The 27787-nt window shown below is 53.9% G+C and overlaps 1 protein-coding gene and 1 long non-coding RNA gene across 5 annotated transcripts; one reads left to right on the top strand and one right to left on the bottom strand.

Moving 5' to 3' along the window:
- Positions 1-29: 29 nt before the first annotated feature.
- MSI1 (musashi RNA binding protein 1) lies at positions 30-22592 on the bottom strand. 4 transcript variants are annotated; one of them, XM_067700578.1, is made up of 15 exons: positions 22463-22592; positions 22253-22293; positions 21609-21690; positions 21426-21510; positions 18508-18549; positions 16903-16995; positions 13219-13267; positions 11987-12069; positions 11379-11496; positions 8747-8827; positions 7477-7533; positions 4618-4686; positions 3627-3814; positions 3111-3174; positions 30-1828 (listed from the first exon to the last, which is right to left on the bottom strand). In XM_067700578.1, exons 1-14 carry the CDS (start codon positions 22519-22521, stop codon positions 3133-3135), a joined length of 1089 nt encoding a protein of 362 aa, XP_067556679.1. In that variant the 5' UTR covers positions 22522-22592; the 3' UTR covers positions 30-1828; positions 3111-3132. The 4 variants fall into 4 exon arrangements, with proteins under 4 accessions (XP_067556679.1, XP_067556680.1, XP_067556682.1 ...); XM_067700579.1 differs by having other exon boundaries at positions 3627-3781; XM_067700581.1 differs by lacking the exon at positions 7477-7533.
- Positions 22593-22768: 176 nt separating this feature from the next.
- On the top strand, positions 22769-25891 carry LOC137204167 (uncharacterized). Its single transcript, XR_010933448.1, has 3 exons — positions 22769-22954; positions 23672-23745; positions 24966-25891. It is a non-coding gene; the product is annotated as an uncharacterized lncRNA (long non-coding RNA).
- The last annotated feature ends 1896 nt before the right edge of the window (positions 25892-27787 follow it).

Raw genomic sequence — 27787 nt, 5'->3', positions numbered from 1 at the left:
AGAGATGCAAGACACTCACAAGCTCAGGCCCGTTTTCAAATAATTTATTAGGAATTTAAAACTGAAAATAAAACCTGGAAAAAGAAGTTACAGATGTGGAGAGAAGAGACACCGGAGGGTGGTAACTTGCTGGCTTCGAAACACCGTGTAACATCTTTTTAAAAAATTTCCCAAACAAATCAGAAAACGGAATTCCAGGGCCCTGAGCCCATGGATGGGCCCAGTGGGGTGGGGGAATCACAGGAAGGGGAGGAGAGGGAAGCTAAGTCTCTTATGACTCAGCTCAAACGTGTAGAAAATTAAAAATAAAAACCAATAAAATGCAGCTTCTCTTTTATTAGGAAACATTTAAAAAAACAACGAAAAAAAAAAACAAAAAAACACAAACAGCCGCGCATCTCGGTAACAAAGATTATTGCTTTGTGTTCTCAGGGCTAATAGGTTAAGCACCTCACACAGACAATTAACTCTCCAAAGGGGGTTTTCACAGGCAGGGACTATAATGGGGAAGGGAGCTTAGGACCCCAGCCTCAGACCTGGGGGAGAGGACACAGAGAGGGGGGACGATGGCGGGGGGCCTCAGCCCTGCCATGCCAGCCTGGTCACTCGCTGTTCATGAGGAGTCACGACCTGAGCCTCTTTTTCCTTTGAAGGGGGCTCGGGGGGCTTGGGGCAGCCAAGGGGCTCTGGCCACGGGACCATCCTGGTGGGGAACTTCAGTGAGAGAATTTGGGGGTTCCCTGAGAAGCCCTTTGCTTTCCCCTGGGGTCCGCCCCTTCCCAAAGTGCCCCCCCACCCGATGCCCACTTACGGAGGGGCTCAGGGCAGAAACCATGAAGGCCCGACTAGGTAGGGGGCAGGGGGAGACCTTTGGAGAGTTAATTCCTTTCCAGCAGTGGCTCCAGGTGAGCCCTTCTCTTCCCTCGTTCCCACACTGGGTTTTCGGGGTGAGCGGGCCCAAGGCCTTGACCCCTAGGGCCTGAGAGAGCGGGCCTGACTCGGCCACAGTTGAGGCCTGCAAGCTTACAGTAACGGTGTCTGAGGAAGGTAGAGAAACACGGTGGAGGGGAGACCTTTGCCAGGTGGGGCGAGGCGATGCCCTCACCCCCCAAGGGGCCTTAGAGAGGGGTGTGGGCTTCACCTCACAGTATTTACATATGATACAGGACGGGATGGTTCCAGGGGCTCGGCCTGGCCTACGCAGCCCTGTCCTCCTCTCCAGGGCTGGAGGGAGCTGGCCAGGGGCCCGCACCCACATAGACATTTTGTTCTCAGCTGGTGGGGGGGGCACCTGGCCCCTTGCCCCCTGCGGCCTGGGGCTTCACATTCACAACCTAAAAAACGGTTTCTTTAAAAAAAAAAAAAAAAAGGAAAGAGAAAAGGAGGGAAAATCGGAATAAAAAACCAGGGTTGTGGCTGCGGCCTGTAACAGGCCCCCTCCGCCCTCACTCTAGCTATGCACAAATACAAAAGCCTTCTCGGGAGTCCTAGGGGGGCGCGGCAAGGAGAGCGGGGTGCAGACCCGACAGGGGAGGGGAGAACCAGGGGCGGTGGGGGGCAACTGGCTAATCCAAAATAAATAAAAGCGGCAGGGCAGGTCAGGGGAGGCTGGGGAAGAGGGGGAGGTTAGTAAGGGGAGCCAGACGATGGATGTCCGGCGGGGGCGGGCAGCAGGGCAGGGGCCGGGGCCGGGGGTGTGGGGGGTGGGGGGGTGGGGCAGACGGTCGCGTCCGAGTCGCTGCGGGGGAGGGGAAGGCGGCTGCGGCTGAGGTGTCCCCGCCCCCTTGCTGGCTCACTCGTGGTCCTCAGTCAGCTGCAGGCCGGGGCGCTGGAACACAGCGGCAGGTTATGGGCGTGCTGCCCCCGCACCTCTCTGCGGCCCCCAGAACACAGGTATCCTCCTGCAGCCCTCTTTCCCTAATCCCCTCCTAGGCAAGCTTTGTTCGTACACTTCGCATTTTCTGTTCCGTTTGAAACCCTCCTTCCCATAGAGTTTTGAATGGCTGGATTTGTTCAAACGTCACCTTCTCAGAGATGCCCTCTGAACCCCTAAAGTAGGTAGACCCCTCACACACGATTTGGAATGATCTCACTTGCTCACTTGATTTTTGTCTGTAGAGTGAGAGGGGCCTTGTCTGTCTTCTACCTTCCCCTTTTCTGGAATAGTGCTCAATAAATAGTTGTTTGAATGAATGAATGAATGAACAAAGGAAATGTCACTGGGTCACAAAGTGCCCCACCATACACAGCATGATGACTGTGTGTGCAGGGTCCTCCCGTCCCCTCACTCTCTGTATACGCATATATGTTGAAAGTATCCTGTTTTACCAGTTGAGTAATACTCCATTGTATGCATGCAGTCTGTTTAACTGCTCTCCTGTTGATGGGCATTTCAGTTATTTGCAGTTTTAAAAATAAATGCCTAGAAGTGGAATCGTTGTGTTAAGGGCATGAATGTTTAGTCCGGATAAACCTGCCCTTTGGAAAACCTGAGCCAATTTGCAGATTGTCCTCCCCCCTTATCATGGCTGGGCATCATCAATCTTAAAAAATCTTCGGGGACTTCCCTGGTGGCGCAGTGGTTAAGAATCCGCCTGCCAAGGCAGGGGACAGGGGTTCGAGCCCTGGTCCGGGAAGATCCCACATGCCGCGGAACAACTAAGCCCGTGCGCCACAACTACTGAGCCTGAGCTCTAGAGCCCGTGAGCCACAACTACTGAAGCCCGCGCGCCTAGAGCCCGTGCTCCGCAACAAGAGAAGCCACCGCAATGAGAAGCCCGCCCACCGCAACAAAGAGCAGCCTCTGCTCGCTGCAGCTAGAGAAAGCCCATGCGCAGCAACAAAGACCCAACGCGGCCAAAAATTTAAAAAAAAAAGGGTGCTGAAAAAAGAAATCTTCGCCTGAGAGGCAGCACATTCTGCCTTATTGCGTACATTCTTTATGGAGCCGCTCCTCCTGTTCTTTGACCACTGCTGGGATGAAGGTCTGTCTCCTCGTTGGGCTGTGGGTTCCGTGAAGGCAGGGACAGGGGCCATGTCCCAGACTAGGCTGCCCAGTACTAGCCTTCCCAGTGCCACCCACACCCCAAGGCCCCTGCCCACCTCCTCACCTCCTGCCACCTGCCTCCTGCTTCAGTGGTACCCATTGGTGAAAGCTGTGGCAATCAAGGGGCCCTGGAAAGAAAAGAATTTGACTCCTAGATTCCTGGGGGCAGCAGAGAAAGCCCAGGGGCTCCTTCTGTCTCTCACAGGAGCCCCAGGTGAGGCACAGACCTTCTCTAGCCCTGCCCATATCGCCCCCACTAAAAGATTCTCCAGGGTAGGGCCTGGGAATCTGCATTAGCCAGTACCCTGGTTAAAAGTAGGGCACCCCTGAGCTAGAATCTAGCCTCCATGCAGGCAGAGATGGTGAGTCTCATTTGCACAGTATCCCCAGAGCACACCTAATGCCTGGCATACAGAAGGAGATTATTAAACGTCCACTGAATGACTGAATGATAACCCTCACTGTTCCTTGGTTGGTGACACTCTCTCCATCCGTCATCTCTCGCCTCCCTTCTGCCCCCACAGACAGACAAGGCCTCTCCCTCCTTCAACTTCAGGGTCCTCCAGGTCCAGCCACTCACCCCAAGACTGTGGCCAAAGCCAGTGCTGGGGGCGGGGCTGGCAGCGCTGATGTAACTGCTGACCCCCGAGTCCTGGTTGGCTGCCCCATAGAGCTCGGCCATGGGGCCCGGGCTGGTGGTCCCCAGGAAGCCCCCTGTGCGGCTGGGAGTTGAACCTGGAGGGGGAGCCATCGTCCAGGGGTGAGAGCCTGGCAACCCAGAAAGAAGACGGTGATAGCCCCGGCGCCCGCTGTGACCCCCCAGCATCCCCTCCAATCCGTTCCACCCAGCCTGACCTTGGCCCCTCCCCCCTGCCTCCCCCCACAACCCAGAGGGGCATGTGCGACGCCACCCAGAAATCCTCCAGGGTCCATCCACCCACCCACCCCCCCCAGCCCCAGCTCGGGCCCCCATCATCTCTTGTCTGACCACTCAGCAGCCTCTTCACTGACCTCCCCTCCCCTCTGGAGCCCCTTCACACCTGTACCCACCCTGCAGCTGCGTCCATTTTCTAAAATGGACATCACTCTGCTGCTTAAAATGTTCAGGGTCTCCCCAGGACCCGGTTCCTCCCACCTCCTCCCCACTCCCCACTCCTGCACTCCACCCATGCTAACTGGCCTCTAAGCCTTTGCACCTGCTCTTCCCTCTGTTGGGAATACTTTTCTTCCTGTTTGCCTTCAAATGCGAAGTTAAGAGGTGCAACCTCCTGGAAGCCTTCCTGAGAGGCCCGTGAGCTCCTCTGACAGCTGACATCCCCCAGCGGGCAGTATTATCCTTCCGTGTGACTGCCTTTTTAATACCTGATGCCCCACCAGCCTGTAAGCTCTGGAGGGCGGAGACCACGTCAGTCTCCTTCCTGGCCAGCCTGCCAGGTGCTCAGTTCATATTCGTTGAGTGAATGAATAAGTGAGTCCCTCTGAAGAGGGGTGGCAGGGGCACCTCCTCACCCCGCTAGAATTCTCTGCCCCCTGCTCCCCTCCCTCGCTTCCTGCACCCCAGAAGGCCTCACCTGTCCCTCGAACCACAGCTGCTGCTGCCGCTGCCGCTGCCATGGGTCCGTAAGCAGTGAGAGGAATGGCTGGAAGGAAAGGTATGGGCGGTTCAGCGTGGCAGCTGAGGGGCAGCAGGGGATGAGGGCAGAGCCTCTCCAGCCTTACCCCACCTCGGAGAGGTCAATGCAGCCCTGGGGTCAGGCAGAAGGACTCTCTTGGAGAAAGGGAGGCGAAAGGATTGCCTCCCAGGGATCCTCAGCTTCTCCCCTGGACTTGACGGACACACTTGAACAACCAAACCTCATAGCAGGTGCGGGTGGTGCACCCCCCACGAGCTGCTCTGAGCATCGCCTGCAGCTGCCCCCTTCTCCAGGGAGGGCCCTTGGCTGGACGGGGGCTACTTAGCCCAGGGGTATACAGAGATTATGTCCCTCTTCCCAACCCCAGTCAACTGGAGCCAGTGACTGACTGACACGGGTACCAAAAGCCAGGCTGTCGCCCCAAGGGACCAACCAGGAGGTGTATTAATCCCCCCCCTACCCCCCGGTGGGATCCGGCTGAAGCTAGACTCCAGTCCAGGCCACAAGCCCATTTCACTCCTTCTGCTGCCTGGCCGGCTCCCCTCGCTCCCCTTCTCCCGTGAGCATGTCCTCGATACATCGTGTACACGCAGTTCCCTGCCTCAGGGGCCCCTGACCACCACCGAGGCAGAAATGACCACTCCTTCCTCCAAGTCTCCTCATCCCCTTTTCTCTGACCCCCTCTTCAGACACAGGGATCTGGCTATTCCCTGTCTACCCCCCTCCCACCTCCGCAGCGCCTAGCACCCTGCCTTGCATACAGTTGGTGTTTAATAAGTGTCAGCTGAAGGAACAGTACTAGGAGGGACCTCTGCTTAAATAATTGGTTGGCATGAGTCTGGAGCTCCCTCAGGCCTGGGGGTGAGCGCCCCCTGCCACTTGGCTCTGCCACTGCAGCCCTTGAGAAGTTAACAATCCCAACCAGAGCCAGGGTCTGGGGAGTTTGCATTTGCCCTCTCCCATCCCAAGATGTGCCCCTGGGGGCTGTTTTGGTGACCCTGGCCCTGAACTGGACCTGACACTAGGGACCCTGAAAAACAACCCTGAAAGTCCTTGGCTAGGCCATTGGGCCAGGGGATTAAAGTTTAGGATAGCATTTCTGCACCGCTGGGAGACAACTTGCCTAAGGTCTTCATAGAGCTGGCACTTTCTCACTCAGACGTCACCTCCTCTGAGAAGCCTTCCCTGACCACCCCTGCTGAGGCAGCCCCTCGCCCCTGACACTTACACTTTAGCACATCTCCCCGTTTTATTTTCCTTGTGGAACTTCTCACCTTGAGAAAGTATCTGATACTTGTTTATTTACTTGTTTATTCCTGTCTCCCTCCACTAGACTATCAGCTCCAGGAGGGCATGGGTCTCGTCTGTCTCATTCCCTGCTGAATCCCCACTGCCTGGAACAGCATTTGGCACAAAAAATATTGATTAAATGCACGAAGGAAACACCCTCGTCTCTTGAAGGCAAGGGAATAGTCTGGACCCCAGACCTCCAAGAACTGCTTAGCCTTGAACCCACATTCTCCCTGGCCAAAATGTCTGCAGAGGGGATATTTCTTCCCTCGGTTCTTTAACGGCAGGGCTGGGCTCTGAGGTCTAGTCTGGGGCCCAGTTAGGCATTTCCACAAAGCAAATCCAGCATGCTCTTATCACAGCAGTAAAGCATTACTCATTTGTATAATAAGCATTTCTCTCTCTCTCTCTAGAGCACAAGTTCTGCAGATCAGAGCTTGGGTGTCTGGTCCCTGCTTTGCCTCCAGGGCTTGGCAGTGTCTCACACAGTAGGTCCTCAACACAAGAGTTCTGAAATGAGTAGGAAAGACCCCTTTTCACTCCCCCACTCACTCTGCTCAGGGAAGAGCCTCTATTAGCCCCACCACCAGGACTCCCTCCCCTTCCTTCACCCCAGGTTCCTCTTTCCCCTCCCCCATATTGGGGACCCCCTGAGCATCCCTTGGAAGGAAGGTCTCATCTAAAGCAGCATCCACGCTCACGTCCTCCACACACGGCTAGGTTGGGGGGGAGTCTGGGGATGGGGTGGGGGGAGAAGCGGGTTGAACAGAGAAACCCCTTGCAGCCCACCTCATCTGCACCCACCCTGCCCCGCCCCTTGCCCTTGGCCTGGGCCTCAGCCCTGGCCCCAGCTCCAGAGCTGAGCTGACTGGCCCAAGTAAAAACTCCAGCTTGAGAAATGGTTCAGGATGGCCAAGCACATCACCTACTTGCCCAGAAGTTGCAAACGGGCTGGATTTGGCCCTCAAATATGTTGCATTTGGCCTGCAGTGGTTTAAAAATTTGAAATTGGTTGCCAACATTTGAAAATAACTGAAAAATTCATTTGAAAGTGAAAGCTGGGTTTTGGGCCTCTCTTGGAAAATAAGATCTGTAAGGTGTGGGTCTGCATCCCCTCCTGGCAGGGTTGGCTGGCACTGAGTGGAGCCATGCCCACTGCCATGTCCTGACGTCCCCACCCGGCCCACTTTGCTCTGAGTTTGAGACCTTGGCTGGTTCACCACTGGCTCCCAGCGCCTACAAGGTGCTTGGCATACGGGAGGCGTTAGATAAATATTTGTCAAATGGATGAATGAGTGACTTCGCCTCCATCTGCTGGGCTTGGCCCTATGCCCCACCCTTAAGGGCCATGCAGCTACACAGACTGGCCAGTGCCCGAGTCTGCTGCATCCTCATAGACTGGAGGGCAGGAGAAAAGGGTCCCACTAGCTTTCCCTGGGAAGGTTCCTGGGTCATTCTCTTTCTCCCCATGTGGCCTGTGAGGTGTACGAAATCCGAGCGACTGACCTGTAAGCTCGGGGAGGACTGGGGCGCTCGGGAGAGGGGTCCGCTCTACACGGAATTCTAAAATGAAACGTAAAACAGCTTAGGAAGATGCAGGGAGGCCTCTTGGGCGTGGCCCAGGGAGGACAAATGCACCCACAGGGACACTGGGTGGGGGGACAGGCCATGCACAGGACCCGAGAGCTGGGAATGGGGAGAGCACGGTCCCCAGCAGGCAAGGGTGGGGAAGGAGACACAGTCACAGAGAAGGGAGACAGACAGAGAAGGGAAGAGTGGGCAGAGTTGCCACCTATACCCTGGGCACTGGGTGATGCTGGAGCTTCTGTTCCCACTGTTTTTCTTAAAAGTCTTGAAATTGCACTAAAAAATCTCCCAGAATCCATCTTTCCTCCTATTTTCTTTGGCGGGGGGAGGAGCTGGGAAGGAAGCATTGATGGGAAGCGATGACCCTAGAGCAGCTCTGCCACTTTCTAGCTGAGTCATCTTTGCAGTCACTTTTCCCTTCTCAGCCTATTTCCTCACCTAGAAGATGGGGATCACCATGCCTTCCCCCAGAGATTACTGTCAGGACTAGACAAAAACATGTGTATAGAGGATTCCAAGCTGGACTGCCCAAGGTGCAAGTGCTTAGGGGACCTCTAGAAAAATAAGACCAGAAAACAAGCAAACAAAAGCCTTGCAAAAATATGAAATTTGATATTAAAAAAAACATTGAATAGTCATCATGGGAAAGCTCAGAACTTCGTTGGGCTTCTCGCCACTTATGAGAAGGCCTAGTGTTGTTTTTATTTTGAATTACAAATGAGGGTGGTGATCATCTTGCTTTTAAATTGTTTTTCAGCATTCAGGGTCTCCAAAGGTCTTGTCTGCCTTGAAAGGGGCTCAGCATAGCACATGGTCATTATCGGTGAGTCCGTAAGGACACAACCAATGTTGGCCCTCAGGGAGGTTGCCCCACCACAAGCCCAATGCCCTTTTGGTGGAAGTGGCAACCCCGGAGGCGGGTAGGGAGGAGAGAAAGGCAAGAGGCGGGCAGAGATCAGCCTGGGAGGGAGGGGTGCCATGCAGGGCCACACGGGGAGTCCCCCCAGCTTCTGGGGAGGGGGGGATGGGTGGGGCGAAGGCGCTCCTTCCTCAGACGTGCCCTTCCTTCCAAGCCTCCAGCAGGCAGACCTCCCCCATGCCATGCACCCCCAGACACCGCCCATGAGGAGTCAGATTGCCCGGGAACCAGGGACATGCTGGCAGCAGAGGGACACTGGGAAGAACTTACCGGGGAACTGGTAGGTGTAGCCAGGGGCGAGGCCTGTATAACTCCGGCTGGCATAGGTCGTGGCTTGGAAACCAGGGTAACCTGATAGGGCAAGGGGACCAGTGTCAGATGCCTTACCTACAGCTCAGCAGGGAAGGATGTGAGCCTCTCATTTCCCTCCCCACCTTGTATCATGAATAATAATCAGTCATATTTACCATATACCTTCTGCATGCCAAGCCCTGTGCAAAGCCTGTTGCACACTTTACTCTCTCCTTAAACCTCACAAGAATCCCAAGAGGTACTATTAGGAGCCCCATTTTACAGATAGAGAAACTAAGGCTCAGAGAGGTGACACTTATTAGCTGAGAATAATCCAAACTCTTATCAAGGCCCTTCATGCTCAGGCTCCTGCCTCCGTCCTGTCCTCATCTACACCCTGCCCCTTTCTCACTTTGCTCCAGCCACATTGGCCTCCCTGCTGTTTCTCAAATTCAGCAAGCTCTTTCCCACCCCAGGGCCTTTGCACATGATGATTCCTCTGCCTGGAACACTCTTCCCCGGGTTTTCACATAACTATGTCCTTCTCATTGTGCAAGACGCAGCTCAAATGTCACCTCCTCAGAGAGGTCATCACACAAGAGACCTCCCTTTCATCAGTTAAAATATTCATCACGTCACCCTCCCTGGTTTTTCCCTTTCAATATTTATCATGTCACCCTGGTTTTTCCCTTTCATAGCACTGATGACCAATATCTGAACTTATCCCAGGATTTCTTTAAGTGCTGATTTTCTGTCTTTCCCATCTTTTATTTTTGTCTCTCCAAAACACCAACACGGTGCCTACTACTTAGTATACATATATTATAATAGATATTTGCAGCTTTGAAAGAAAGATCACCTAGTGAGTAATAATGGTGTAATTGGGATTCAAATTCAGATGTGACTGGCTCCAAGTCTCTTAACCACAATTCTCACTACTGGTTAGAGGTTTTCTTTTTTCCCCCCACTTTTTAAATGGGGTGAAACCAGCTAATGAATTGCTTTGAAAAGAAAATTTTCTCAATATTCCACAGGAGGCTAAAGAGACAGAACAACTAAATTCAATACTTTATTCTAGCCTGGAACTTGCTCTGGAGGACAAAAATAGTTATAAAGAACATTACTGGATCAACTGATAAAATCAGAAAATAGATAATAGATTAGATTAAAATATTCTATCAGTATAAATTGGTAATTATAATGTGGTTTCATGAAAGAACATCCCTAATCTTGAGAAACACACAGTGAATTATCTAAGGGTAAAGGGCCAAAATGTAATGTAATTTACCCTCAAATGATTCAGGGAAAAAATCACAAGTGTACTGTGTGTGTGTGTGTGTGTGTGTACACATACAGAGGGAATGATAAAAGCAAAATGGGTATGATACAAACGATAGGTGAATCTGGTAGAGGGTATATGGATGGTCTTTGTACTACTTTATTTTTCCAACTCTTCTGAAAATTTGAAATTACTTCCAAATAAAAAGTTAAAACAAAAACTTCAGGAGAAGACAATGCTCCACTTGGCGGGTACATTCCTCACCCCTCTATCTGTGATCCCACTCCTGACCCTCTAGCCCATGCTATAGCCCCTCCTATGAGTCCCCAGAGCACCCCTCCCCCATCCCCAGCATAAAGACCCCGTTGTACTGTTCTCTTTCTGTGTATATACATCTTGTCTCTCCAGGGAGACTGTGACCTTCCTGGGGGCCCAGCTCAGACTTTTCACCCTCAGTCGTGGGTCCCAAGCACTGCTGATTCGTGCTCAACTTCCAAGGCTCACGGTAACCTTGACCTCCTCCGGGGAGCCTCCCTGACCCCCAGGTGGATTTAAGTGTCTCCTTGGGCCTCCCACAGCCTCCAATCACTGTGGTGACACTGCCCATTCACTTCTGTCTCCCACTTGATGGGAAACCCCATGAAGGCAGGTCCTCTCTCTCAGAAGCTGCTCAATAAATATTAGTTGAATGAACAAGAAGCAGCAGCCTTCTTTCTACCTTCCCAGAGGCCCTTGGGTCTGTAAATGCTCTTCCATCTGCCTGACCACTTTTTCCCTCCCCTGCTCCCTGCCCTCCCATAACTAGCTCCTACACAACCCACAGACTCAGCTTAAATGTGACTTCCTTCTTAGCCCCTCCAAGTCTTGGTCAACTTTGCTATGACCATGCTCCCCTGGCATCCTATAATTCTCATCCTAAACCTATTTATTTATGTTCTTACTTATTTTTTTCCCCTGCCAGACCATAAAGCTCCAAGGAAAGTCACCGTTGTACTTCCTGGCATAGGGCCTGGCATTTATAGTTGCTCAATAACTGTTTACTGGACAGATGGGTGAACAAAAAATAGAATGGACGGATGGACAGAAGGACCAATTAATGAGGAGCAGCTGGACCATTCTTTTGGTCACCACCAGAGGGCAGCACCCTACAACCAAATCGGCCTACCTTCATTAGGACCCGCAGACCTGAGATCCTCGGTCCACACTCCTACCCAACCACTCAGACAGACAGGAGGGCAGACCACCGAGGAGATGCAACACCCATGCAGCCCCTGGTAGCCCCGGGAGCAGTTCTGGGCAGGAAGAAGCCGCAGATGCAGGCCTAGCACATACCCAGCATGCCGATGCCCAGCATGAAGGCGTCCATTCCATAGGGCATGACTCGAGACCTCCCCCGGGCCGAGCCAGTCGGTGACATCACCTCTTTTGGCTGAGCTTTCTTACATTCCACCTGCAATGAGACCTGGCGGTCAGTCCCTCCTATAGACGCAGGTCACCCTCCTATTCCCTGGCAGGCCTCTTTATTGTTAATTTCATGGTTACTATTTCTGGAGGAATCACAGAGTGCTAGAGATCAGCTTTGCATGCAGTAGTTCATCGAATGCTTACACCAACCCTATGATGGAGGTACTGCTGCCACTCTCATTTTACAGATGAGGAAACTGAGGCTCAGAGAGGGGAAGTCATCTGCCCAATGACTAGACTAGTAAGCGGCGGAGTAAGGATTTCAACCCGGTCCCTCTGAGCCCACCAGCCATGCTTTCTCACAGCTGTGGGACACTGTCTTCCTGTCCAGATTTCCAGCGGGTGGGAGAATTGGCTCTGCCCCACTGACTGTGAGGCCCCTCTGCCTGCCTGCAGAACCTCCAAGCAGCCCTGGCTGGCTCAGCCTGGAGCCCTAGTCTCCCTCTGCACCTCCACCCCATCCAATCCCGGCTCACCATTTTGTTGTTGATTTCGTGGAAGTGGATTTCACACACTTTCTCCACGATGTCCTCGCTCTCAAACGTGACAAAGCCGAACCCTAGAGGGCAAAGGCAGGCTCAGAACAGGGCTCATGGTCAAAACCCAGCCCCAAGTCATACCAATAACACCACTCCCCCCTCACAGGCAAGTGTCTAAGCGTTAACAAGAAGCTTTGTTCCCAGCCTAGCAACCTCTCAACTACCCGATGAGACAGGGTTTCAGCTCCCAAATCACGGATGTGAAAACCAAGGCTCAGCGAAGTGACTTGCCCAAGACCACGTAGCAAGTTAGAAAGAGGCAGAGCTATGATGCAAACAACATTCAACATGCCTTTTCTCTTCCTCAGATGCTTTCCAAGGAGGGGAAAAGAGCACACACAAATACTTTTTAAAATGCACATGAACGTGTACAAATATATTTTTGTACACAGATACACAGATATATGGTACACCTAGGTACCCATATATCACAGAGACACTCACCAGTGCTCACAAATGCATAAAGGCCCCTGTGTACATGTACAGTTACTCTGACACGCTAGATCTACAAAACTATTCAGACATAGACACCCTCACATGCACAGACAAAAACACACACACACCCACCAGCACATACCCCACTCCCCAAACAGGCTAAAAGGCCCAAAAGCTCTGAAGGCACTGGAGAAACAACCCCGCCTCCTCCTGGGTGTGCCCCAGGGGCTGGAATGGGATTTCTCAGAAGGCAAGGCCCTTGGGAGAAAAACAACCAGGCAGTGTACACCCGGTGGCCCAGATGCTCACAGGTTCAGGGGCAAGGGTCCTGGGGGCTGGGCTCAGCCGATGGGTGGGGCGAGGAGGCAGTGGCAGGAGCAGACTGCCCGGGGCTGTGGAGTCAGCCTGATCCGGGGGTGGCCCGGTCTAAGCTCTGGTTACCAGGGACAAGGTAAGCCCAGGCAGACACCGGCTGGGGCGGGGGTGGAGGGCTCAGCTGCAAGGGGAGGAGAGGTCTGCTCCTCTGCTCCTCTCGGGTGTCTGCAATTCGGCAAGTTTCTAGCACAGGAAACGGCGGGACAAAAGCCTTCTGTAAGGCCAGGCCCCGGAGAGGATGCAGATCCTCGGGGATAGGATGTCAGGAGGCGAGATGAAAGGGCAGCTGTGACCTGTAGCCCCCTGGCTGACCACAGGCCCCCAGCCTGGCCTGGGAAGGGGGAGGGGGCCAAACTCACCTCGGTGCCGGTTGGTGGTTTTGTCAAACATCAGCATGGCATCGTCCACCTGAAACAGAGCTACCGTGGACGACCCACCAGACACGGGGGCCTCCACCACAACCCAGGAGCAAGGGCTCCGACACCCGTTCCCCTCTTGCCCAGTCCAGGCTTTATCTTAAACCTGCTCCCTGGGTAGGGGACAGCTTTCCATCTGCAACCCCAACTGGGTGCCACAGCACCACCATTCAACCCTCAAAATCTCAACGGGCCAGCCTGAACATATTAAGCACCAAACATATGCTTGGCACTTTGCCCCACCATCCTCTCCTCCATATTCCTTGCAGGGTAAGATCCTCATTTTGTAGATAAGGAAATGGGCTCAGAGACGTGAAGTCACCTACACAAGGTCACCCAGCAAATCCCAGATCAAACCTGGGAGGAGGAGGCATAGAATGGGTGCTAGAGGGGAAAATATAGGAGTAAGATATGAGGTGGGGAAGTGAAAGCCTCTTTCCTTTTTTGCAAAAGGCCGGGAGGACAGCCACTACAGCCAGACCCAACTCCCCTCTCATGGTACAGATCTTTTCCTCTAATTGAGGTTTCCTTTTGCTAGAGGCTGTAATTAAAGCAAGTAGAGTTCAGTGCCTGGGCTTCTTGCCTCCCACTGATTGGGGGAGGGGAAAGGGGTGGAGGAAGGAGGAGGATCTACATTAATCCCCCATCCCTTGGACTCCAGTCTTCTCTTCTTGCTACTCCCTCAAGGCATCCTCTCAGATACATGGACAGTCAAAGTTCTTTGCTTCCCTTCTGCAGTCCGAGCTTCCCTTTGCCTACATCTGCTGCTTCCCTCCTTGCCCTCTTAATTCTTCAGCCAGTGTCAGCTGTCTCATGGGGTTAAGCTAAGGTCTGATTCACCCTCGGTGGAAATCAAGGGCTGCCTCTGATACTGCCTCTCCCCCCTCCACATCCCACTCCAGCTGCTGACCCTCCCCCAAATGGTCAGACACCCAAGGGATAAAGGAAAACTTCCTGAGGCCTTGGGGCACAGCCTCTTACCCACTCTCCTTTGCTCTCTTTCCAGGCCGTCATCTGCCTTGTTAAAGTGGAAAGGGCAGCCCCTGAACTGGGTGGTCCTCCAGTTCTTCTTAGGCACCAAGCGGCACTGGGCCCCTGACTCTCCCCTAGGAGAACCAGGACACACACACACACACACACACACACACACACACACACGCACACACCCCACCTCCACTGACCCAGGAGGCAGCTGGGTCCCTGGAGAATCTCAGAGGGATATTACATCTCCCTTCCTAAGAAGCCTCCTGCCCCAGGGCCCTGCAGCACAGTGCCACCCTAACTCCCATGCTATGGACCCATTCTGAGCCCACATCCCAAATTAGCTAGACCGTCCAAACTGGATGGACAATGCATGTTTAGCACAGGGAAAAGAGAAACCCAGAAAGGAGGCTTGTGATAGAAGCACAAGCTTTGAGTAGGACAGGCTGGAATTGGAAAGTAAGCTTGGCAAGCAGCTTTATGTCTCTATGATTCAAGTTCTTCATCTGTAAAATGGGTATACACAGTGTCTTATAGGGAGGAGTTAAATGAGATAGTGCGTGTAACACTCTTAACTCACAGTACCTGGGATACAGTAAGTGCTTAATGAATAACAGCCATTATTATTATTATTATTATTATTACTTTTATTATAGAGGGGCTTACCCACAGTCACATGGGGGAGGGTGGCAAAGCTACAGACAGAACAGCTGGACACCACTGGCTTTGAAGTTTCCATGAAGACAGTGCCTGTGTCAGTTATGACCATGACCACCCTACTGAGCACCTGGACTTGTGCTACTGTGATTATTTTTTCAACGAATGAGTAGATGAACCAGCCACACCCTCCTCCCCCATCCTGCAGCTTTGAGTTCCTGCGGGACCCAAAACTGATTCAGCCCAAATCCACAGCCCTTCCTCCACCCAACCTTCCCACTCTACCTGCGCTGGCCCCCCAGACCCTTCAACCTGGGCCTTGGCTGGACAGACCCAGAGTGGGGCACCGGGGTTGAGGCCAGGGCACAGAGCAAGGAAAGTGGCTGGGGGTTCAGGGGACCCCCACCAGTGTCCCCCTCCTGGGGCCAGCTGAGGGGAGAGAGGCTCCCAGCCCAGTGTCCTTAATAGGCTTTGGTCTCCATGGGAACACAGGGGCAGGGGGGCTCGGGCGGGGGGAGGGGAGGCGGCCGAGGCCTGCTGACCAGTGGGAGCCGCCAAGTTCGGCGGCCGCTAAGCCTGAGTGGCAGCCATGGCGGCTGACCATTGTTCCCCCCTCGGCGGCGGCCCCTCGATCCGGGCGGGAGGCCCCCCGCCGCGGGGCCCTTGGCATTCCCGGCTGTCCCCCTCTCTCCCTGGCAGCCTATTCTCCAGCTCCCCCTGGCCTCCCCGGGCCGGTTTCACATGCCAACGCCGATTTAGGCCCGAACAAAAGACGCGGCCGCTGACGGCTTCTCCTGGGGCCCGGTTGCCATGGCAACGCCGGCCCCGGGGGCAGGCGGCCTCCAATCACAGCTGCTGGATCAGATTAGTGCGAGCTCTAATGCTCGGCGCTCAGACACAAAGACACCCCACCGGAGCCGAGCGGGGCCTGCTGCTTCCCAGGAGCGCCCTTCCCTCTGGGGCCCAGGCGGCCGACCTGCCCTGGGTCCTGTGCCCGGGTCCCCGCTGAGGCGCCTGAGCCTAGGCCTCTGGCCCTTGCATCGCCGGCATCCGCTGGCCAGGGGACCTCCCACCCTCTCCCCGTCTACCCTAGAGACGGAGTGTGTGTGTGGGGGGGCTGGAAACCCACCCAGTCCCCAGCTCACATCCCATTCCCAAGCCACGTTCTCCTGTGCCCTTTGCCTAACAGGGAACTGAAAGAGCCTTGACGGGAAAGTGAGATCCAGCCTGCAGCCTGTCTCAGGTCAGAAAAGACCAGGGACCCCAGCACTAAGCACAGCAGCCCTACTTCAGCCCCAGACTTAAAACTTGGTCCCCTCCTAGCCATCTCTCCATGCGACCTTGATGTTCACATTGCTCCCCTTTCTGGGGACACCCTATTGTCTCATGTCACCACATCTGCTTCTGCATGGACTAAATGGCCCAGAAATGTAAGCTCCCTGCACCTCAGAGCTAAGAAGCAGTCCTCCGGGACTGATCAGGAATTTGGGGTGGTCTCTTCAGCCCCTCCCCAGTAGCTAAGAGATCGGCACCCTCCCCCTCAGCTCCCACCTGTGCAAGGAGGGTCCTGAGTACAACTGGGAGTCATATTTATTGCTTCCTTATCATCCTCACCAGGAAGGAGTGGGGGAAGGTACAACCGCCCGTGGACTGGACAGGTGCAAACTCCCAGGAGGCCAAGGGGTGACTGGATTGAACTGGCTTCGGGAGCACAGCCTCCCTCAGGAGAGTGAAGATAAGCAGGAGAAGGGCAACAACAGGGACAGCTACTGTGTGGCTTCTCTCCCTGGGGACGTGTCCAGAGTCCGAAGCCCACAGATAGGCCAGGAGCCTGAACGGTGGGTTGGCCCAGCCTCACCCACAAAAGGACCCAGCCCCCTTTTCAACTCTTGCAGGAATTGGAATGACCTGGCTGGACTCCACTTGCTACTGACCAAAATTCTACAGGCCTGTCATACCCCCCAGCCAGCACCCCCAGTTTTGACCCACCTTCCCGAACTGCTCAAAATACTGCTTCACGTCTTCCACCGTGGTGTTTACTGACAGCCCCCCAACAAAGATCTTCTTCGTTCGAGTCACCATCTGTTAGGGGAGGGAATGAGAAAGTGGGCATCTGAGTCCTGTGGCCTACCGCCACCAGCAGGGGCTCCAGCCCTCCTGCCAGGGCGCCAGCTGACAAGCTCTCTGTGGCCCCGGCTACTCGGAAGCTCCCCCTCCCCCCAAGCTCCCCCTTGGACCGCTGCCTCTAGGCCTGTAACGGGCAGCTGTGTACCCCACACCCTGGCTGGCTCGCTTCCTGGGGTCTGTGTCAGGAAGGGGAATGGCTTAGTGACCCAGACCTACAGCCTACCTCAAAGACCCCACCAGCCCCTCCTGGGAGAGGCCAAGGCCCATCCCAGGGTCCCCCTGAACTCAACACCGACATTTTCCTCATCAACCTCCTCCCAACCCAACCTCTGGCTGCCCCGTGGCCCCAGCCCTGTTTTACGAAGAACACATGGTCCTAATTACCCCAGGAGCGCATGGCTAATCCATGGCAATTCCCAGCCCCATCCTAACACTAAAGCACCTTCTGTCACCAAACTGCTTAATGGAATTAACCCAATTCCGACCATGTGCTCCCTGGTGCGGCTTCCTTCAAATACCTGCTTCATAATTGCTTTCAGGCCCTCTGCTGGACTCTTTCAGTGATGCCCTTTTCCTGTCTCCTAAAACCTGCCTCTCTCCCTTCGCAGTGGCAGGAGCTGGGCACCATGACTCAAAATCTTAAAGCATCCCAGTTCCCACTGACCCCTTGCAAAGGAGGAATTGAGATCTTCTGAGGAGGGACCTAGTCCCAGGACACATGATAAATCAGCAGACTCAGGGGTCTTGATCTCTGTACTATAGTCAGCCTTCTGCCTGTCTCCTGTTTTCGACTGCTTAAAAATTAAGATGTGGCTAGTTGCCCTGGGCTCTGGAATAGGCTCCTGTCCTGCACCAAAAGTTTTGAGTTCTGTATAGCTCAACTGCTCAGAAATCTGTTTTCCATACACCCAGAAAAACTCGCCACAGCACCAGGGAAAAAGAATACTTGGGAGGGCAGCCACAGTCATCCAGCTTGAAAGATAACAGGTGTCAGACACCACGGTCCCTTCCCACTCTTCAAGCCCAACACACCTCACCCCAGAGGTGGGGGGTGGTAATTGGGGGGTCAGAGGTAGCTCCCTGGCCTGACTTTAGCTCAGCTTCAGAGAGTAAGTCTGGGCTGTGTTTGACCCCCCAGAGGTGCTAGGCACAGAGGCTGTGATCTCCAGAGTCAGAATTAGACTCAGGGTCCAAAGTGTACTGGCTTCAAATACAGGGCAATGAATCACCTGAGGGGTTCCTTCTTCTCTCAATATATGCAGCCCCCTCTCTCTAGTCCACCCCAGAGCACAGATGGAAAAATGCATGGTGTCCGCAATTCACAGAACAAGGACGTGAAGAGTCCTCCCTCCTCCCATCCCAGTCCATGCCATTAACACTCTAACCAGAAGCCTCTTCCATAGAAGGGAATGCTGGGAAAATCACTGCTGGTTGTACAGAGCTGCTCCCAGACACACACATACCTACCTTAGGCTGTGCTCGCCGAGGAAAGGCCACCTTGGGATCAATCTGAAAGGGAAGAGAGAGGTAGAGGGGCGTTGGTTATCACACTCAGCCTGAAGATCTGAGGACCTCTCTCATCCCAGGACACAGAGGTGACAGAAACCACCACAGCCTCTGGCAGGAAAATGTAACAGTTAAGCATTTAGGCCCTAGAGCCAGGCTGTTGGGTTCAAATCCCACTTACACTGCTTCCCAGCTGTGAGAGCTTGCACAAATTACTTAACCTCTCTGAGCCTCAGGCTTGAGCTCACCAGCAAAATGGGCCAATACTAACATCCACCTCAAAGGGCTGTCTGCAGATTATTTGAGGTAATGCTTACAAAGCACTTGTTGTCTAGCCCTCAGCAAGAACCAGAAAAAAGTAAACAAAGTGTTATTCCTTCCAGCACCAGGTATATCGAGGGCCTTCCTGCCTGACAGATACCTGTCCAGGTGAGGTATGCGATCCAGACTTCGGAAGCCTTGTGAATGGAAACACTCTTTGCCTGAAAAAGGCTTCAAGATAAGAGTTCATAAACCACCAAGGGTAGACTCAGTTCTGTTTTCCCAGTACCATCGACATCTAACAGCCCTTCTTGAGGCCACAAACAAACAGTTCCCTGATAATACAGCTCGGCTTGGGGTGAAGCAGAGCGCAGGTTTGGTGACACGCAAGAACACGGGATTTGAACTCAGAAACTTTGGGCCCCTGGCCAAGCCTGTGATCTTGGTAACTTGCCTGATCCCTCTGAGCCTCAGTTCCCCCATCTGCAAAGTGGGGACAATAGCACCCACTTTTCCCAGAGGGAGCTGCAAGGAATCAAACGAGATAATGCAGGTGAAAGCATTCCTTTGTGAACTGCCCTTCATTGCACAAACAAAGGTGCTATTACCAGCAGGCCACCTTTGCCCTTGGCTGTGAACAACCAAAGGGGAAAAGCAAGATGCACCTGGGTACTCCCGGGTACTATATTCGTTCTGACAAACAGCAAAAGCCAGAGCACGAGACACTGTGATCAATGCACGACCTATGAGGCCCAGTCATTTCAGAGTTTCTTGCCACTCACATGGGTGGAAACCACTCAGAAGTTCACCAGCCAATCGCACGGAAGATCTATCTTTCCCCAGAGCTCCTTCAGTTCAAAACTCAGGCTAGTTCTAGGCAACGGGTTCTGGTCCCTCCCTGCCCGAATGGCACAAACCAGGGCCAGCCTCCCTGGTTCCCCCTCTGGAATCTACCCACAGAGAAGGAACCTCCAAAATCCACACTGGGCAATGCCTCCTCTCTCCCCAAATGCCAAGGGGCTCCAGGGATAATCACAGCTGCCCATTCTCCTGTCCGAAGGTATGATTTCGTACCTCGATGGACATGTTCGTCCTTCTATTTCTCCTGGAGGCTGCCAGAGCACACCTCAGACAGTCCCCATGTGCAGACACTGATGGGGAGATGGTACCCAAGCTATGTCCTGCAGGGCCACACACACCCAATCCCTGACACACCTTACCTCCACTCTGACTCACAGCTGGCAACATAAAACCCAACAAGTAAATAAAAGGTGAAAGTCAGAACCCAAAATAAACTCCCCACAATAAACCTCCCTTCCCAGGCTGAAGAATGCCAAACACAAAGCCCTTGCCCTTTTCAAGTCCCGAATCTCAGAAGGATGCCCATCTCATCCTCCTTCCTCCCCTCTCTCTTCCTCTTATCCATCTTCCATGCCCCCACCCTCAGCTCCAGCCCCAGCCCCAAAATCTCTGCTTCCTGAGCGCTGCAGAAGCCATCAGTGCATTCTGAGGACAGGGGATGGTAGGAGAACAGGCAGCTTGATGGCAGATAATCACCAAAAACAATAGGCCACTGTCTCTCCATTCCCAGCTTGGGTCACTCAGTCTGCGCCAAGAAGATCCTTTCAGAGCCGGCAAAGTTGAGGCCTGGCCTCATTTGCTCATTACTGCAAGCAGGAGTGGGAGCCACTGGGCAGAGATAACAGGAGCCGGGGACAGGAGGTAATTTAACAAATTCTTGGGCACAACCAGCTATTGTTGCAGGTAAACAGGAGCCAATGACTGACCCAAGCAGGGAGGCCCAGGGCTGGAGGAGAGTGGGGGAGTGTGGTGAGAGATCGCACTGTCCCGGCCCTCTGGCAGACAGTCACCCCATCACAGAGGAACCCCTCCTCTGCTTTCTCCTCTTCCCTCTCCCCTTGAGCTGGGGCCTGTGCCAGCGCCCCCTGCAGGGCCCAAGACACTGGGGGAGCAGTGAGACAGCAGCAAAATGTTCCTGGAGTTTGAATGCCCAACAAGCAGCTTCTCCTCAGATCTAGCTGGAAAGGGTTGTCTCCAGGCAAGCTAGCTCCCTTCTCATAAATCCCCTCATGAGCAAAGCAGGTTCACGTCTTCCACACAAAGCAAGGAGCTCATTGACCAAAAGTCAGGGGAGGAGGGAGGGAAGGAAGAAGGGAGGGGGATTCAGTGATGCTTTGCCATTGGTCTGGAATGGGGTGGGGGGAGCCAAATACTAGTTAGAGTTCAGAGAAGCCACGGGTGGGTCACTGCAGCCCTGACTCACCCAATTTGGGCTAGGGGTGGGACCTAGCCCCACCCCAAACTCCTCTCTGAGGCATCAAGATTAGTATGTACAAGAAGGGGATGGTAGCTGCGTCTTCCCTCACCGGTACTGGAGGGGTTGGGGGGTGTAACATCTCCTAGCTGGCCTGGGATTTTCCTGCTCCATCTCCCCTCAACTCTAGTGACAAAGTTTCAGAGTGTGGCAGCCCTTCTACTCAGAAAACTCCCTCCTTCCTTCAGGACCCCATCCAGCTGTCCCCTGGGGAGAGGCCTGACCCTCTCCTCCAGCGACCTCCCTCTCCCAAAGGACCCCCGAAGCCCCGAGGGCCACTCACTGTTTTGGAGTCGAGCTCGTGCCGCGATTGCGCCAGTACTTTATCCACCCCCGCCTGGTCCATGAAAGTGACGAAGCCGAAACCCCTGCGCGCGGTAGTGAGGGAGAGGCAGATGGTTACAAGGCAGTGAGTGGCGGCGGAGGGGGGCGAGCCGGGAGCAGGAGGAGGGGGTGAGGGGCTCACCTGGATCTTTTGGTCAGGGGGTCCCGCATCACCAGACACTCCTTCACCTCCCCGAACTGGCCGAAGTATTCGCGCAGCCCTTCTGTAACCACACACCCGCCTTCGGACCAGCCCGCGCCCCGCGCCCTTCCCCCCTTCCCGCGTCCTTTGCCCCCAGTGACCCCGGCTCGGCCCGGCCGCCCCCGCGCCAAGCAGGCTGCACGCTCTCCACCGCTTCCCCCACCCCCGGTCCTCACCCGGCTCCCGTGGAGCCTCCTGGCGCCCACTGGGGGCCCCAGGAAGCCGAGGGCCGAGCTGGGCTGGAGGGGGGACGGCTCCGGCCGGGTTCCCGCCGCTCCGGGAGCCGCCTCACAAAAGTTTGAGCCGCAGGTGCGAGCGGAGTTGGCGCTGCCGCCGGCGGGTCCCGGGGGCTCAGCCCACCCCCCGATGCCCCCTGAACCCCTCATCTCCTCCCCTCCACCCGCTGGGCCGTGCGCGCTAGCCGATCGCCCTGCGCTCTCGGGGTCTCCGGGCGGGGCGCGAAACAGGGCGCGGAGGCGCCCGGGGTCAGCGGGGCGCAGGGCCGGGCTGGGGTGTCCGGTTCCGGGGCGCCGGGGGGTCCCGGGTGCCCAGCCGGGCCGGCAGGCGCTCCCGGGCTCGCTCACCCTGCGTAGTCTGCCAACTGAGTCCCCCGATGAACATCTTGCTGCGGGAGGAGGAGAGACACAAAGGGCCCGCGTGAGCGCCGGGCGCCCGGGCGCAGGGGGCGCGGGCCCGGGCCCCGGGGAGGCCCGGCCCGACCCGGATCGGCCATGTTGGCGGGGCCGGGGCGGGCGCGGGCCAGTAAGGCCGGGCCGGGCCGGGCCGGGCCGTACCAGGGGTCGTGCGGCGAGTCCGGGGAGGCGAGGCCGGGCTGGGGCGCGTCAGTCTCCATCGGGAGCCGCGGGCGGCGCGGGCAGCGGAGCGGCGGCGGCGGCGGCGGCGGCAGCGCTCGGCGCGGGGCAGATGAGGAGCGCGGCGAAGGGGGCCGGACGGACAGGCCATGCTGCCCCCTCCCCCGACCCCGCTCGGGCGGGCGGGCGGGGACGGCAGAGGGGAGGGCCCGCCGGGGGCCGACCTGCCGGCTCCTCCCCCCGCCGCCCTGCGAGCATAAATCCCAGCGCTCGCCGGTCCGCCCGGGCGCCCGCGGAGGCGGCGGCGCCGGGACCCCGCTCCCGCCGGGCTCCCGGGTCCCCGAGGGCGAGAGAGACCCCGAATCCCGAGGCGGGCCGGGACCTGGGCGCGGCCGCACCCCCCATCCACCCCGGCACGGGGGCCGGGCCGCGGGAACGCCCTCTCGGAATGAAGCGCTTCCCGGTGCCTTCAAGGTAGCTCGGTTCCGGATCTGGGGCCCCCCAGTCCTTCTTCTCAGGTCCCCGCTATCCAGAATCTAAGAGGTCCCCAATCTCCCTGGGTCGGGAGGGAGATAGACCCCAATCCCCTCACGTTCCGACTGGTGAGGATCCCTCCATTCCCCCGGTCCGAGCGAGAATCACCCTCCGAGCCCCCAGTTTCCGCCGAACCTAATTTAGAGTTCCCCCCTCAGCGGCCCTCAGTCCGCTCCCAGTGTCCCATATCCCCCATATCCAATTCGGGGAACCCTCTCGGTGCCTCGCGTCCCGAGCGGGGAGCCTTCATTCAGCACCGCGGTAGAAATAGTGTCCGTTCCCCTCAACCCTTTCTGAGAATCCCTCTCAGGTCCCCCAAATCCCTTCCGTCCTCAGCCGTGGACTCTATAGTCTGCTGAGAAACCCCCTGCCCCGAGCCCGGGTTCTTGGTTTGCCGCTGCCCGCAACCCCCTCCAGTGTGAGGAGTCGCCACAGTTTCCCTCACTCCCCGGCTCCCTCGTGTCAGCCCTACACGGACTTCTGTCTGGATTCGGGAAAGCAGGTTCCAGAGGCTCAGCGCCCAACTCCCCACCGAGGCTGGGGGAAAGGTCAGCGCCTCCAGAGCCTCCCGTTTCCAGTTTAGGAGCTCGATGGCTCCGCTGTGCACCTTCCCCTCTGAATGACCCCCCACCTTTTTTTTTTTTTTTTTTTTTGCAGAGTTCTAAGCCCCACTCCATCGGATTGGAAGAACCTAGGCTGCCTACCCACTGCGTTTGGAGTTACTTCTCTCGGTCCGTCTCAATTTAGAGTACTCCCATGGAGGCAAACGCCTTCCCGTCTTCCTTCTCCCCACACCCCCATCTTCTGGGTCTCTGAGATCCTCCAGTGCTTTCACCCCAGCCTCCTGGGGCCATCTCATCCACGCCTTAAACTCCCTCCTCTAGCCTGGGAACCCCGAGGAAGTCCATCCTGGATCACCTCCGGACCCAGGCCACTCTCCCTCTCCGCCACCTCTCCAAATCCATGTCCTCTCCTCAATTCCTTGGCTGAAACCAGCCAAGAAAGGGTCAAAGTCAGAGGCTAAGGCAGCCACTCCTTCCCAAATCCCCAACACTGCCGGGGGTCTCAGTGCCACACAACCCCCTCCCTCCCAACTCACCTCCTACTCCTTCCCCCCCACTCTTCAATCCACTCTGTGTAACCCAGTGACAATCCCTGATGACGAGCCCCTTGCTCACCTTGACCTCCATCCTCAAGTTAGCCACCTTTTATTAACGTGTGCAGGAGCTCTGGGCAATGTAACCCTGACCTCTGGAAGAATGCCCATCCCCCTCCTCTCAGTATATTTTCCCTGCCCCCACCCCACCCCAGCCACCTCTAGTAGAAGAACAGGAGAGACTCAGGTTAATGGTTTCCTCAGGAACCTTCTGGGAACACTCAGCAGGTATATCCTGCCACCCTGTGTGCATAACACTAAAAACAAACTTGCTTTTTCCTGTTTTTATCATCTGACTGGTCCCACAATTTCTCAGAATCCCCTGAACTGGGGGTGCGGGGCACCCCACACAGGGTATTTCTCACCATCTTAATACAAACTGGAACATCAGGTGTGTCCTGGGAGAGACATGGATAAGGGTCAGCAGAGAGCACCTCCGGTGTTAGAGAACTGACCATTCCTGGGTCTAAATTTCAGGTTTCCTGTGTGTAAAATGGGGCCAGTGGGGAGGTGCGGGGAGGAGGGAGCCCCAAAGCGCCCATGAGCATCGATTTTGGTGCTGGTGCTCTTGGGAGGGTAGGAAACGGGTAAGGGTCATTTGTGCAGAGCCAGCCAAGCCCGGTGAGATAGGAACCATTTATTAGCATCCTCATGCAGGACCTCAGAGGAGGAAGTTTCTACTTGTTGTCACTACCTGTCACGTGTGGGGTGAATTTACAGAAGTCCCCTCCCACTGTAGGTTCTCACTGCAGGTTCTCATCCCAGTCTCATTGCTTCCTTCCACTTTGTTCACAGCAGGGGTGAGGAGTACTTCTAGAGGTAGCCCTCCCAGGACAATGCAGCTGTAAATGGATGATCCTCACAGTAAATTGAAGATCTCAGCGGTATTAAGAAAAAACGATCTTTAGAGCAACTGGCCCAAACCCCAGAATTAGGAGATTAGAGGATTCGGTTCCAGCTCTTTCTCTCTTGTATGACACACCCTGAAAATCACTGAGAGAATTAAAGCATAAATTGCTTTATACTTTAAAAAATCCTTTCGAAAAATACGGTGGGCAAATGACATTCCGCCCAAGCACCAAGAAGCAACTTGGCACATTCATTCATTCCACAAATATTTACTGAACACCTTCTACGTACCAGACACTGTCTTAGGTGCTATATTCCTACAACCTACCTTGGCGAAACTTGCTTACTAGAGACAGGAGTCAGATAATAAATAAATAGATAAATAAATTAGTGATTTGTCAGTTACATGTTGGTAAGCGCTGGGGAGAAGGAAGGGGGCTAAGGAGGGTGGGAGGCATGGGGGAGAGGGTGATAAGCAATTTTAAATTAGGAAAGTTCTCACAGGGAGGGTGTTGTTTCAGCAAAGAATTGAAGGAAATGAGGTCCATTAATCTGTTATCCAGAACTCTCATTTAAGCAGAATTTCTGCATCTCTTAAATGCAATGATAGTTGATATTCATAAATTGATTTCCCCTGCTCTAAAACAGTGGTTCCCAAACTTTAACGTGCATAAAAAAAAATCACCCAGTGATTTTCAGTAGACTCAGGGTAGACGGGGGCTCTGAAAAATGCATTTTTAAACAAGCACCTCTATCTGATGATGCTGATAGCTGAGGTTTTCCTTGGACCACTCTTGAAGAAACACTGCTTTAAAATATACTAAAGAGTCTTCTAGAATGACAACAATAACAAAATTAAAGATTAAATTACAGCCTGTGTGGTTTTGGTGTTGAGAGTATTTCACTGTGTTCTCATTCTTTGAAAATGCAATGCCCAAGCAAAACACTGGATTACCCAGAACATCCCATTTCTTGTCCATGCAGGAGAACGGAAAATTTACCGTAAGCTGATTAGGAGCCAAACATTTATAATCAGTCTGTTTTATACCCTTCCCCCCATTTTTGCCCTAATTTCTCTCTATACTTTTTACTTTTCTCAAATTCCTGAACTCGACCAGCAGGCAATTGGCTGGGGGTAATGAGAGCACTTGACCAAGAGTCAAAGGATCCATAGGTTGGTCCTGGGACCACCACTGTTTCTGGATGGGTGAGTCTAGGGATTTGCCACTCAGCCTTCTGGACTTCCACTTACTCTCAGAGCTGCTGCAAGACTTAAGTGAGATCATGCGTATGAAAACACCTTAGAAATTCTGAAGCACTGTGGAGAGGTAAGGAGACACCGTGACTGTGCATTCCCAGGTCCAGTTAACTTGGTCCAGTTCAGATTCTGTTCCCTTCAGGACAGTGTGGAACTGGCATAAGGATGTACATATAGATCAATAGAATAGAATTGAGAGTCCAGAAATAAACCCTCACATTTACAATCAACTGATTTTTCGATAAGGGTACGAACACAGTTCAATGGGAGAAGAACAGTCTCTTCAACTGGATAACCACGTGCAAAAGAATTAAGTGGTACCTCTACCTCACACCGTATACAAAAGCCAACTCAAAATGGTGCAAAGACCTAAAACTAGAAAAAGAAAGATAGATCAGTTGGACACCATTAAAATTAAAACATCTGTGCTTCAAAGGACACCATCAAGAAAGTGAAAAAAACAACCCAAAGAATAGAAGAAAAAGTTTGCAAGTCATATATTTGATAAGGGGCTTGTATCTAGAATATATAAAGAAGTCATACAACTCAATAATAAAAAGATAAATAACTCAATTAAAAATAAGCAAAGGGGTACTTCCCCGGTGGTGCAGTGGTTAAGAATCTGCCTGCCAATGCAGGCGACACGGGTTCGAGCCCTAGTCCGGGAAGACAGCACATGCCGCGGAGCAACTAAGCCTGTATGCCACAACTACTGAGCCTGCAAGCCACAACTACGGGGCCCGTGTGCCACAACTACTGAATCCTGCGCACCTAGAGCCCATGCTCCAAAACAGAGAAGCCACCGCAATGAGAAGCCCGCACACCGCAACGAAGAGTAGCTCCCACTTGCCGCAACTAGAGAAAGCCTGCGCGCAGAAACGAAGACCCAATGCAGCCAAAAATAAATAAATAAAAATAAATAAAATTTTTAAAAATGAGCAAAGGATCTGAATAGACATTTCTCCAAAGAAGATATGTAAGTGGCCAATAAGCACCTGAAAAGATGCTCAACGTCACTAGCCATCAAGGAAGTGCAAATCAAAGCCAAAATGAGATATCACTTCATACCCACTGAGAGAGCTATCATCAGAAAGATAGATAATACCAAGTGTTAGTAAGGATCTGGAGAAATCGGATCCTTCGTACACTGCAGGTGGGAATGTAAAAATGGTATAGCACTATGGAAAACAGTCCGGAAAAGCAGGTCCTCTAAAGGTTAAACATAGAGTTACCATATAACCCAGCAATTCCACTCCTACGTATATACCCCAGAGAGAAATGGAAACATAATCCACACAAAAACTTATACATGACAGTTCATAGCAGCATTATTCATAATAGCCAAAAAGTGGAAACAAGTCAAATATCTATCAACTCTATACAATGGAATATTATTTGGCCATACAAAGGAATGCAATACTGAGATTTGCTACAACATGGATGAATCCTGAAGACTTGATGCTAAGTGAAAGAAGCCAGAAACAAAAGGCCACATAATGTATGATTTCAT

Source organism: Pseudorca crassidens, chromosome 12 (assembly GCF_039906515.1).
Source record: "Pseudorca crassidens isolate mPseCra1 chromosome 12, mPseCra1.hap1, whole genome shotgun sequence".
In the NCBI taxonomy this organism is placed as follows: Eukaryota; Metazoa; Chordata; class Mammalia; order Artiodactyla; family Delphinidae; genus Pseudorca; species Pseudorca crassidens.
This window is presented reverse-complemented; position numbering and strand designations above follow the sequence as displayed.

What these genes read in the sequence shown, in the direction of transcription:
- MSI1 (XM_067700578.1), bottom strand. Translation starts at nt 22,521, where the DNA reads ATGGAGACTGACGCGCCCCAGCCCGGCCTCGCCTCCCCGGACTCGCCG. An exon ending in ATTTTGAGCAGTTCGGGAAG is followed by an intron (nt 13,268 to 16,902) that starts GTGGGTCAAAAC and finishes GCTCTGTTTCAG; the next exon opens with GTGGACGATGCCATGCTGAT. An exon ending in ACGAAATCAACAACAAAATG is followed by an intron (nt 11,497 to 11,986) that starts GTGAGCCGGGAT and finishes GTCTCATTGCAG; the next exon opens with GTGGAATGTAAGAAAGCTCA.